The sequence below is a fragment of the Plecotus auritus genome, assembly GCF_963455305.1.
Source record: "Plecotus auritus genome assembly, chromosome: 5".
Lineage (NCBI taxonomy): Eukaryota > Metazoa > Chordata > Mammalia > Chiroptera > Vespertilionidae > Plecotus > Plecotus auritus.
The window spans coordinates 141021295-141034537 of record NC_137776.1 but is presented as its reverse complement, the minus strand read 5'-3'; the positions used below and the strand labels follow the sequence as shown (position 1 = coordinate 141034537).

Genomic DNA, 13243 nt, shown 5'->3' with positions numbered 1-13243 from the left:
GCATCTGTGCATGGAAAGCAGATAAGTCCCAGTCCAGAAGCCCAAGATTAAGAATGAGTCATCTCTGACGTTAGTTCTCTTTTATTAGACAACATTTAGTAGAGAACTATGTGTAGGTAGTTTGTTGAGTTTTTATGTTGACAACAAAGGTGGAAATCGGTAGGGCTAATACTATACAACCCATAATATATTGGGGGTTTTCCCCCCAGTTATTTCTAAGTGTTAAATGTGAGTTCAAAAGGAGTCTGCTCTTCCATGTTGATTCTTTAAAAAATAACAAAAAGATACCCATGTTCAACTCACATTTTCTTCATCAGAATCTGTGGAAAAGGAAAAAAGTTTGCAGAAACAATGATATCATTCAGAGGCTAATTTCAGATTTTCAAAATTTGTAATGGAAAACCAGAGTTTCCATAAACCTTATATTGTTAAATTGGTTAATGCAGGGTCAATGCAGACTTAAAAAAAGAAAATTCCCCAACAGTCTATTATCCATTTTTGATAAAGTCACAAAATAGAAGAAATCTGTAGAAGCTTTAAAAAAATTTTTAAGTTATAGTTTCAGAGTAAATGGTCTTAGTCAGAAAGTATTGGTAAGCAAATAAGGCAGTTTTACAGTGGAGTTAAAGCATATTAAAGTCATCTTCGTTATAAGCATGGCCCCAAATAACACTTCAGCTCTCCTTGGCAGTCAGGCAAAAGCTTTTCAAATAAGGACTGGAAATTCCTCCCAGCATCAAGCTAAGTTAGATATCTCTTTGCTGTATAGCAATATTGTCATTCTGTTAAGAGTAACAATAAAGAAGTACCGCAATGCTCGTCTAGTAGGGCAACCAGCTTGCAAAAACACATTTATCTCAGTTCTCTTTTAATTTGTTCACAGTAAGAATGGATGAATTCAAAGTTTAGGAGTATTCCTTAAGACTGCCAAAGTATGTTAGGTCAAACTGTAAATTTTCCCTCAAGTTCTCTGCCAAAATTACGCTGATAACTGAGAAGAGAATCCTTCAAATGTTTCCAAGAGTCAACTTCAATCTGTTACAGAAAAAAAATAAGTAAAATTACATTGCCCCGTCTGTGCGTGATGCCTGTTTGATTCCCAAGGCTCAGCACCGCATGGAGGCACACTAGTTGCAGCCGAGGCCTAGAACACAGGTAAGGAGCTGGAGTGTTGGGACATCAAATATTTGGCAGCGGACTCCCACTGACCCTACAGTGGCATAAATCTTGCAGGTCTGTCTGTCTTCCTTGGTGTTGACCTCTGGAAGTAACAAAAGGGTCGTCCTACTCACTGATAGGAGGGAGTCTACGGCCAAGTGCAGCTCAAGTCTTTGAAGCCAGGTGGGCTTGGGTAGAAACCCTGACTCCGTGTTGCCTGGAGCATGTTATCTTCATCTCTGTGTGTCTCATCCTTCCTCGTCTGTAAAATGCTGAGAATAACCACCACCAGGACCACTGTGAAGGTTAGACATGATAATGATACACATAGGTGGCCGGTACCATAAAAGGCTACCTGTGGCCCTGGCTGGTTTGGCTCAGTGGATAGAGCGTGGGCCTGCGTTCTGAAGGGTCCCAGGTTCGATTCCAGTCAAGGGCATATGCCCGGATTGTGGGCTCAATTACCAGTAGGGGGCATGCAGGAGGCAGTCGATCAATGATTCTCTCTCATCATTGATGTTCCTATCTCTCTTCCCTCTCCTTTCTTCTCTGAAATCAATAAAAACATTTAAAAAAATGCTATCTGTGGTTCACAGACCCTGGCTGTGTAGGAAGCTATTGTGTAACTACCTCATTAGTTTTCACTTCACACTTCTCATTGTGAACTATTCCTATAACAGAAATTTGACATTTTCTCAACTTTTGGCATCACTCAACAAATGGGTACTCAAATTAAAAATTTGGGAGTCTCTCTCCACTCACTGACTCATTGCTCCCACTTAATCAGTCACCAAATCCTGCCAATTTAGTTCCCTTTTGGTGTTTTATTTACTGCCTTCCTTTCACCCCTCCTACTTCATCCTGTGTTAAGCCCTCATCATCTCTCACTGGATAGTCCCCTAACTAGCCTCCCAGTGCCAATCTCATCCCCCTCACATCGACCCTCCTCACAGTTGCTGGTCTGGATAGCAGGCCACATACTACTCATTGTCTACAAGATAATGAACAGGAGGTCCAGCAGTTCAGTGACAAATGTCCAGCGGCAAAGTCACACAGATGGTTCCTCCAGTAGGATCTTGCCTACACTTTGCATCTCTTTATTATTGCCCAATGTATAGCTCTCTGGACTTCCTATTGATTCTGAAAGCTAACTGGTACCCTTCTCATAAACTCCTTTTTCTGCTGGAACAGCCAACTTATGCTGTTTGCTGTGAAGATCTTTGAATAGCCTACAGTTCCATGTGCTCCCACTATAATTACTGATTTGTGTTTCCTCTTATTGGTCTTCTGCTGCCACCAAGGACAGGGACCATGACCACCTATGTACTTCCTGTTCTCTATTCACTTCAACTACTAATATAATGCCTGATGGATAGCAAGCACTCAAATGCTTGTTGATAGACTGAATAGTAGGAGCTTTTTCTGTAAAGGATGTGATTCATTCTGGAGTCTATGAAGTTACGACATGGTACTACTTGCTTTGCTTTATCATCTTATTCTTAGCCTCAGAATATCCAAAAACACAAATAACTTTTTCACAAAGTAGAGAAAGCAAATATTCTGGCTGATCTCACTCAGTCACAAACCCAATCCATTGGTCTGTGCATCAATCACATCAATGTGCAAGAGATTCTTTTAGGAGCAAATATCTCTACGGGCTTTTACCCATCAAGGTGGGTACCACTGAAGCCTCACACTCGAGTTCTTGGAAACTAACAGCTCTCAAAAGCTAGTTCAAAGTGTAATAGTCTTTCGCCAAAAATGCTTTTCAGATCAAGCAGTGTCACTCTCGAGGTTGCTTTGTGACTGTTTGTGATGGCAGAGGATCAAGGGACTCAGGCAAGCCTCACAGCTAAATAACCCAAGGGCTATTTGTCCATGGTATGTCAGTGATGACAAAGACCACATATTGGCAAAATAAGCTGAAATACTGCTTCACCATTATATCTAGAAATTACAACATTAGCCTCCAAAGTCTTTGAAGTCCTATGGTAGGAAGGATTATGAAACACAACTTCTTTCACTACAGGAAAAAAATGTCAAGGCTTTTCAAGAGCTTTAGATATTGATTAAATCTGAAGTGTTTGTTGATACCACATATTATTGTTTGTCAGGTGTGGTGGGGAGGATTTGGTTCCTATTCTGAAAGATGCAACATTTGATGAAGTAAAGGGGTGGGGACTCCGATAAGGAGACACCAATAAGAGAGACAAGGGAAGGCAGAGAAGTAAGGGAAGGCAGAGAAGTAAAAGAAGGGAGAGATTCATTGACTTGGGCAACTCACGGAATGCTTCAACAAAGAGCTGGATCTTAAAGCATGAATAGGATTTGAATAGGCTAAGATGGGGCAGAATAATACAGGTGTTGAAAACAATGCCACTAGAGTAAGGAGGCCTTAAAGTCAAGGGTGTGTTGAGTGAATCACATTTTAGGAATTAATGAGAGGGCAGAGTAGAAATATAATTTGGGGCAAATCATGAAGCATCTTGAGTGCCAAGCTAGGCATTTTGCACTTTACCCTGAGGGTAACTGATAATTATCAAGGCATTTTTAACAACCCCTTGACAAGAGGGCATTTCTTCCATCTTACTTCTGGAGGGGTGGGGAGTTGGCCGTCATTCTAAGGCACTGTCCTCAACCCTGGCTGTACATTGGGAAAACGAGGGAGTTTATTTGTCGTGTTGGCTTTTTTTGTGAACAATGCCAAGTCTGGCCCCATTTTGGGCCAAATAAATCAGGATCTCTAGGTGGAGGGCCTGGATGTGACTTTTAAAAGAACTACTTAGGTGTTTTTAATGTCCAGTCAAAGTTAAGTACCACTAGCCTAATGCTTAGGTATAGGAATTTATTTATAAACTAGTGGCCCGGTGCAGGAAATTCACACACATTAAAAGGGGATTAATTAGAGGAAATAATTTAATATTGCTATTTGCCCTTTCTCTATAATAGAAGTGTCAGAGATGAAAGAAAATTAGTAAAATGTATATGAAAACCTTCCTCCTGTCAGAGTCTGGGGCACACCACGGGACACAGAGTCAAGTCCCTGCCCACCCACATGTGCCTCAAAATCATGTGAGACCCAGAACTGGCCGCCCCCCCCCTCCCAATTGGGCAAGATCCAGACCCGGCCAGTCCCACCCTTGTCAAGCTCTGCCGGGCAGGGGACGTAGCCTCAGGTCCCCTGGCCCAGTGCCAGGACGGGGAGCGTGGCCTGAGGTTGCCCAGCCCAGACTGGGGCGGGGAGTGTGCCTTGAGGTCCCCCGTCAAGCCCTGCTGGGTGGGGAGCACAGCCTGAGGTCCCCTGTCAAGCCCCACCAGGCAGGGGGGCGCAGCCTGAGGACCCCTGGCCTGGTGCCAGGGTGGGGGGCGTGGCCTGAAGTCCCCTGTCAAGCCCCACCTGGTGGGGGGCGCGGCCTGAGGTCCCCCGGCCTGGCGCTGGGGCAGGGGGAGCAGCGTCAGGTCCCCTAGCCAAGCACCAGGACGGGAAGCGCACCTTGAGGTCCCCTGTCAAGCCCCACAGGGGCAGAGGAGGGCGTAGCCTCAGGTCCCTGCTGATTGCTCATTAAGGCTCCTTATGAGAACTTGGCCTCAGCTGTGGGTGCAGCCATCTTTGTGACAGAGTGATGGTCAATTAGCATATTCCCTCTTTATTAGATAGGATTTTTAGTTTTGGTCGGGACTGCTTTGCTGACATTAAGTATGACATTATGCTTTGCTTACTTAGGTATGGCCTAATGGATATAATAGACATTTCTGATATATTGTGGAAGTTTCTTGCCCTTAAATAACCTTATCATTTATCACTTGTAATATGTTTTTCTGTGTTAAGCACTCCTATCTGCAGTGGAAAAACTGGCAGATATGAAAATCAGGGTTGACCGGCCAAGATGCCTAAAACATGTTCCACCACCTGCTGACCCTACTTTTTGAGATATCCATCCCTTCTGTACAAAACTGGATTTCACTCAAATTCTTAAAAATCAAATACTTTTTGTAAGAAAAGTGGGACTACTGCTGGGTGACCTACCAAAGAAATTCTGCTACTTTAAGAACCAGGATCTTTCATGAGTACTGTAGCCCAAGAGGCGACTCACAAAACAAGCTAACTGCAGGCTAAGAGACTGAAAATGGCAATGAAGACAGGAAGTCCTATGACAAGAAATTACATTTTCCTCCCGTACATTGTGACCACAGCTGACTTCTGGTATTATGAGAAAGGGAACCTCCTAAAAATCCCCAGGCACTTTGTTGGGGATTAGACCAGGAGCTTGGTGGTGGATTCCCATTGAGCAACTCTTAACTCCAGCAGGGAGGAACTCAGACTGGGCGTTGGCCTTGATAAGAGGGAGTTTGACCAGACAGAACCTATGGCCAGAGAAGTCAGTCAGGCAAAGCAGAGCAGGCAGATATGACTAGTCCAGGCAGTTTAAATCCCAAGTGGAGGGTGCAGACAAGAGAACTCAAGACCCTAGACCCGTGGTTGGCAAACTGCGGCTCGCGAGCCACATGCGGCTCTTTGGCCCCTTGAATGTGGCTCTTCCACAAAATACCATGGCCTGGGAGAGTCTATTTTGAAGAAGTGGTGTTAGAAGAAGTTTAAGTTTAAAAAATTTGGCTCTCAAAAGAAATTTCAATCGTTGTACTGTTCATATTTGGCTCTGTTGACTAATGAGTTTGCCGACCACTGCCCTAGACTGACTGACAGGGAGGCCAAGGGTTAGGAACCTGCCAAAGAGCTTAGGAGATGAGAGATGAGATTTGGCTAGGCAAATCATAGAAGGCACCAGCACCATCAACCATGGAGTATGATTGATGCTGAGGCACCAGCTCTGTGGATGGATATGTAGGGAAGAGCAGCCTAGGGTGGGAGAACAATGGTGCAGGATGCAAAGGACTCCTGACCCAAACCAAGAATTTACGAAGAAAAGGTGTTAAGTCATTTGGAGAGACTATCAGCCAAATGTGAACTTGGTTTTAATACTTTATCTCCATACCTCATTCAGACATACAAAAGTTAGATGGCCTGAGAGGCTCGTGGGTGCTAAAAATAGAGCAAATGGCAAAACTATAATCAAAAGAAAAGGAGACTCTGCGTAGCTTCTCAGAAGCTGTGTTGGAAAGCTGTTTGAATTAGAAGAAATCATGATTGATAAAATACAAATCTAGTAAGAGTAAGAATAATAACAGATTACATGTCTAAAGTGCTCACTATGTGTTACATGTATTAATGTGTTCAATCTTCACAACAATCTTATGAGATAGGCACTTTTATTATCTCTATTTTACAGCTGAGGAAACTGACACAGAAAGGATATATAACTTGTTCAAGGCCGCACAGTATGAAGGGGCAGAGCCTGGATTCAAGCTATCTAGCTTAGAGATTATACTAACCACTAGGCTTACGTGGTTTTTCATGATAAAGAATTACCTTTGAAGGTACAGCATGAACCAAGAGCACAAATGAACATGCATAAGGACTTTTTAATCATCCAGTACTTCATTTATTCATTCAGCAAATTAATTCACTCAATAAATCTTCATTGAGTATCTACTACCTGCCAGACCTTTTCTATACGCTGAAGATTGCCGACAGGTGGGATAGCCACATATCTGGAAGAGTGAGTACATTCACTGTATGACCAAGAGTGTAGTGTTGTGTGACTCTGGTAGGCCCACACCTTTGGAACCTGTGTTCTATCACATGTATGAACTGTAACTATATCTCTTATGAAGAGTTCCCAAACTGTTATAATTAACACAAAACTCCAGGGCCCAGGACCCAGTGGAGACTGGGATGAGGCAGTGATACTGGAGGGAAGAACTGGTGAAGAACAGAGGAAATGAGAGGTTGCCATTGCCTGGGCCGTGACCATGACTGGCAGCCTGTCTGGGCCCAGTGTGCTCCTCCATAAAATAAGGACATTGCACTGGATGACCCCCAAGGCCCACCGCTAGGATCTAGGAGCCCTTGCAGAGCCAGAGCAGATCCAATGCCATGCTCAGGCACAGGGCACAACAGCCACACTCAACAGCAGCATAGCCAGGTGATACTATTGCATTGACCGTCTCTCCGAGAGACATCCAAGGGACACCCTGAATGTGGGCTGCACTCCGGTTTCAACACAACATGGGATTGTGTTTCTGCTTAGAGAGCACCAGGAGACCCATAAGCAGAGGAAATGCAGGTTCAAGCAGGCCCGGGGGCAGGAACTGCCTTGTGAACCCCTCATTTTAGGGTGAGATGCAGAGTGGGCCCCCCAGGGTTAGGAAAAGGGAGCTGTAATCCGCAGGGAGGGAGGACTGCTCCTCCTGTTCCAGGAAGGCCCCTGGGTCCCTTGCCAGACTTTTGGCTCTAGCTGGGCTTCAAGGAATATCAGGTGGATTATCACTATTTATAATAACTGGCACATGACTGAGTGCAGAACTGAAACTCAGATGGCCAAGTGACCGGAAGTGTCCTCAAGATAGAAGGAAGGAGTTTGGGCCGAAACCGGTTTGGCTCAGTGGATAGAGCGTCGGCCTGCGGACTGAAGGGTCCCGGGTTCGATTCCGATCAAGGGCATGTACCTTGGTTGCGGGCACATCCCCAGTGGGAGGTGTGCAGGAGGCAGCTGATCGATGTTTCTCTCTCATCGATGTTTCTAGCTCTCTATCCCTCTCCCTTCCTCTCTGTGAAATATCAATAAAATATATTAGAAAAAAAAAAAAAAAGAAGGAAGGAGTTTGGGTGAAGAAAGGAGGTGTCAGAAAGAGACACACGCATGTGCTTACAATGGGATTTGGACACCTCTGCCATGGTCACACCCTCACCCCCACGCCCACCCCTTGTTATACCAAACCTCTAGCTGGGTCCTGCCTTGGATATCAGCACTCGCTCCAGGATATCATCCAAAGTCTTCCTGGATTAGGCAATTTCTCGACTCCTGACCCCCACTGCTATAGAAAAAAAAATGCTTTCCCTACAAAAAAAATGCTTTGAATTTTATTTTTCTACCCTCTCTTCACCTGACACATTTCAGTATCTGTCTTCCCCTACTTGGGTGGCTTTGTTTTTGAAACTTCCAATTAAAGAGCAGTGCCTGGATTTGGATTTTACCCCTCCCCCTTCCTCAGTTCCTCTGAGGGCGTTAGGTTAGAGGTATTAAGTGCCAAAATATCCAAAACTCAGAGTGAAGCCAACATCCACCTGATGACTAATTTGAATTGTGACTCTGGATGAAAGGTCAACTTTCTGTTCTCTAAGAATCCTCCGAGGAACGGCTGACATGTGGAAATGGAACCAATGGTTTGGATTTCAGCTGAGGACTACTGTGTAAAGGAATAAAGATTTTTATAGGATAAAATAGATCTCTTCTTTCCTGGATTTAATTCAAAACTAAAACATAGAAATGAGTTCAAATTTGAGTCTGACATAATCTCACTTGCCTTGACAAGTTAGGGAAGATAAAAAAAAATTCTACAAAAAAAAAAAAAAAATAGAGGGGCCCTAACTGGATTGGCTCAATGGATAGATAGTCAGCCTGTGGACTGAAGGGTCCCAGGTTCGATTCTGGCTCAGGGCACATGCCTAAGTTACGGGCTCAGTCCCCAGTAGGGGGCGTGCAGGAGGCAGCCGATCAATGATTCTCATCATTGATGTTTCTATCTCTCCCTCTCCTTTCCTCTCTAAAATCAATAAAATATATTTAAAAATAAAAACAGAGGGGGAAAATACCCCAAACACCCACCAAGGCCACCATTGGCAAAAGTAGAGAGTAGAGGAGGCTAGACTGCAGGGGCTGGTCCCCTCACTGGTGTCACACCCTGTCTCTGGGGTGCCCCCCATGGTGGTACACAGCCCAAGCCAGCACACTGCCCTGCCCAGACTCGCCCATCCTGTGTCCAGTGGAGATTAAGCATATTTCAAAATGGCCATGAACTAGAGACATTGGAATTGTAACCGGAGATGTGTAGCGAACTAATACTTGAAATAAACTAAATGGTTGGAACCTCAAATATAATTTTGGGCAGCTGGAGAGATATTTTAAGACAATCACCCCAGATTTGAATCTCCTGTGATGAAATTCCAATTTCTCCCTTCACTGGCCTTTAGTATTGTTCTTTCCATTGGAAATTAATCTACTGACTAAGGACATATAGAAATGCCATTTGTGTTCCAAACACTGTGGACAAAAGTCTCTATGACCTACAACTTTTCTTTGGTGGATACAAATGCACAGATGGAATCAGTTTCAAAGGGTTTTTGCAACCAGATGAAGGAAATTTGCAGAGAAACTTGTGAACAGCTTGCCAAATTTCAGCCCAGGGCGATTTTATTATCTGTAAGTTACCAACCTAGAAATGGGTTTATAACAGAAATTCTTAGCAATGGCTTCTCAGCAGGCAGCCATAGCAGCTGGCACACAACGAACTCTTTACCCCTCTGCAGTGGACTGTTATGTCCAAGTTCTGGTCTTTGAAAAACGCCATCTGTAACGGCTGAAGCCTAACCTGCCCCACCTGGAGTGCTCGAAGGAGAATGAATTCACTTCCCCCAGCCAAACCAGAAGTCCTAGTACGGATCCAGAAAGCAGTGGCCGTTAGAAGTTAGAAAGAAAGGAAACGGGAAAGCAACAGTACCTTCATTATACTATTAAACCTTAATCACCTTTTCCTATAAGCATCTTCCTGTTTGCACGGTTTAACTGCCACTGTGCAGAGGTGCCAACTCAGCGGAGAGCACTTCCTGTGGGCCTGGGAGGCGGTGGAGTTGGGCAGGCTGTGGCATGCCACTGACCCAGGCAGCAGCCTGCTGTGAAGGGGCCACCATCCTGCCAGAGGACTGGGGGTGGGAGCTCAGGGACTGAGGTTCCTGGATTAAGGGGTGATGTTCATTTCCTTTTCTGAGGGCCAGGACTAGAGAGGTGCCTAGGGCGCAATATTTAAGGTTTTCACTCTCAGGGTCATGCAAGTGGCTCTTTGACTTTAGGCCCAGATTACTACTGAGCGAGTTCCCTCCCCTAATTAGACAGGTCAGAGCTGGCCAATGCCATGTGACTTGGACCATCCATTTGAATATTCGAAGACTGAGATTCCCTTCTGTGAAAATCGGCTAACATCACCCACCTGTGAGTATCAGAGAAGCTAATGTATGCAAAGCCCCAAATAGAAGCCTGGGGCAGAATAAACTGTGATTGACAGTTCCTATGTTCCAACCAGAGCTTCTGGGCTCCACCCTTCTCCAGGTTGGGTGATTGGAGGCCTGAGGACAATTGGAAAGGGGAAGGAGGTAAACTGGCCTCCTTTATGCTGCAGTGTTTTTTAAAGAAGGCTCTTTCCCAGTCCCAATGGCCTGGGGCATCCATCTTCTAAAGGGTGACACAGTGAGGAAGAAAGGAAGGAGAAGGAACTCCCAGTGCCTGCTTTGGGTACTGGAGAACTACTTATTTTTACTAAATGAAGGGTAAGAAGATACCTCTGAAGACCACACGTTTAAACTTTGTCACTAGAAACCAAGTGGTATGTAGTGGTGAGACCACGACCAACACCCACCAGCTTAGTGACCTCAGACACAAGGTCAGGGACTTGGTTTCCTCTTTTGCCAAGTGCTGGATTATAAATACAACAGGAATATGATGATGATGTCATGCAGCAAAACACAGAAGTGTCATCACAGGATTATGGAACCCCTCCTGCAGGGTGGGAAGAGAATGCCTCATCTGACTTCCCCAGCTCGCAAAGGTGTCCACAGAGGACAGAGAGGATGACCTGCCGTGGGTGACAGTCATCAGCTATGCCCCCTTTCTCCCTTCCATTATTAAGCGCTGGGGGGAGGGGCAAAATCTCAGCGCTTCTACCCCAGGCCAGGTAAACAAAGGACACCCCGCTCCACCCCCATCTCTTCCTTGGCCATCTAGGCAGCACAGCTGAGGTTTGGAAGGAGGATCCATGACGCACACTTTTCCTTCCAAGGGGATTTAACCCCAAGATAGCATTTCCCACGTGAAAGAGCCAACCAGCAGGGCAGTTCACCTCGGGCCCCGGTGCACCGAGTCTCCTTACCTTCCTCATTTAAAATCCACGGCCGGAACGCAAACACGGAGTCAAAGCCACAGGTGTTCTCTTCGAAGGCGCAGGACCCAGCGGGCAGGTCCACGGCACGGACAAGCTGCAGGGCTGCGGGCACAAAGCGAGTTTCAGTTTGGGCTCGAGCCGGGAGCCTTTGCACCAACTCTGGGCGCCCCTGGGAAACTACCTGGTGGAAGTGAGGGGAAGGCGTGCAGGAGGGGGCAGGTGAGGGGATGCACTACGGTACTCCCACAACGGCGCTTCCATTGCGCGAACCCTCATCACCACCCCAGGCTTGTCTAGGGGAGCGAGATAGCCGCTGCGGAGAAGTATCAGGAGGCGCCCTTGGATGGCTCTGCCCAGGACAGCGAGCCCGGCCACGGGAGCAGCAGGAGTGGGAGAGGGTCACGAGAGCGTCCCCTGCCCCCTGTTCCCCCAAACACACACCCACACCGGGTCCAGGCCTTACCTTGCACTGCCAGCAGGATGCCCCTTAATAGCATGGTCGCGCTTCGGGGCCGAGGACCGGATAGTGGTGAAAGCTGCCAGCGGCTGGGACGAGCTGCTCCCAGTGGAATGGAGCGTGGGAGGCGGGGGCGCCTGGGACGGGGCGGGAGAAGTCGAGAGGCCAAGCGTGCACTTAAGAGCTGCTCAACTTTGCAAAGTGCTCCCAGAGCCCGGCTGAAAGCTGAAGGTGCCTAAATGGAGAGCGCACTTGGTCTGCTGCAGTCGCGGGTCTGACCGCGTCCCCGACGCACAGCTGGTCCTGGGCGAGGATAGGGCTGGGCGGGGAGGAGACAACTGCACACTTTTTTTTTTTTTTTTTTTTTTGAAAGGCTCGCCAGGAGTGGCTGGGAAAGGAGAGGTCGGGATGCAGTGCCTCCGCGCAAGATTTCAAAGTTTGGGACCAGATCCCTTGCACTTGGGCTGGCCTTCCAGGAGGCGCTCCGCCCCGCCCAGCCGCGGTGGGAGCCAGCTTATTTCTGGGGACAGCCTCTCCGCATCTGGCATGGCAGTCCTGCAGGGCTGGCCTTAATTTTAACTACTTCTCCCCGGAATGGAAGACGGTGGAATCCTCCTGGGAAAATCTAGAGGAAATTTTGGAAACTGGAGGGTGGAATAGCTTCACATCTCACGGGTTTCAGCATTCGTGACCCAGTAACGCTAACCTTGAAATACCACCCCCCGGCCCCCGTTTTTAGCAGTGGAATGTCTGGCATGCCTGGTGCTCTGCATTCCCTCTGTCCAGTGAATGGGGCATTCCTCCTCTCCAGAGAGCCATGATAAATTAACAGACGGTTTCTAAATTGGGACGTGGGCATGAGGGTTTACTGGGAGAGGGTTTACTGGGAGGTACCCATGTGCTACACATTTGCTTTGAGCACTAAGTGGGTCTTTAAAATTGTTCTCTTCTAGTAAAGAAAAGCTTGTTTGTTTGTTTTTCCCCTTCTCAATCCTCATTATAATGTTGTGCAGGCACTTTTGTGCCTAGGGTAGTGGTTCTCACACTTGAGGGTGCATCAGAATCCCCTGGAGGGCCCCACCATCAGAGTCTGTGACCCAGTAGATTGAGGGTGGGCCGGAGGTCCTGCACATTCCTAACATTTCCAGATGCGGATACTGATGCTGCTAGTCTGCAACCACGCGTGGAGGACCACGGGCCTTACAGACTCCCGTTCACCCATCAAAGCCCTGCTCACCTGCATCACCTGTTTCCAGACTCTCCTGGTTTTCCTTGTCCTTCCTCGGCAGCTCCTTCCCGGGCTCTGTGGCTGTTTCTTGTTACCTCTCTGACCCCTGAACATCTCCTGTTTCTATGTCTACTCACTTCCTCGGTGATTTCATCCAGTCTTATAGTTAGAAACACCAGCTATAGCCCAGTGACTCCTAACTCTGTACTTGTAGCGCAGACTGCCAGCCAACTCCAGGCTCTTCTCACTGCCACTTCAACATGTTCATTTGGATGCTAAGGAGCTACTGCATGCTTAAGGGGGCCCAACACCAACACCTCCCATTCCTTCCCAACCCTGCCTTTCTC

At 46.9% G+C, this 13243-nt stretch overlaps 1 protein-coding gene across 1 annotated transcript in view; it reads right to left on the bottom strand.

Moving 5' to 3' along the window:
- MAMDC2 (MAM domain containing 2) overlaps positions 1-11973 on the bottom strand; it is a 137333-nt gene extending 125360 nt beyond the window's left edge. The window contains exons 1-2 of the mRNA XM_080669801.1: positions 11675-11973; positions 11200-11313 (exon numbers count right to left, since the gene is read on the bottom strand). Coding sequence (XP_080525927.1) covers positions 11200-11313; positions 11675-11708 — 148 coding nt within the window. The 5' untranslated portion in view covers positions 11709-11973. The remainder of the gene's footprint in view (positions 1-11199; positions 11314-11674) is intronic.
- Positions 11974-13243: the final 1270 nt, after the last annotated feature.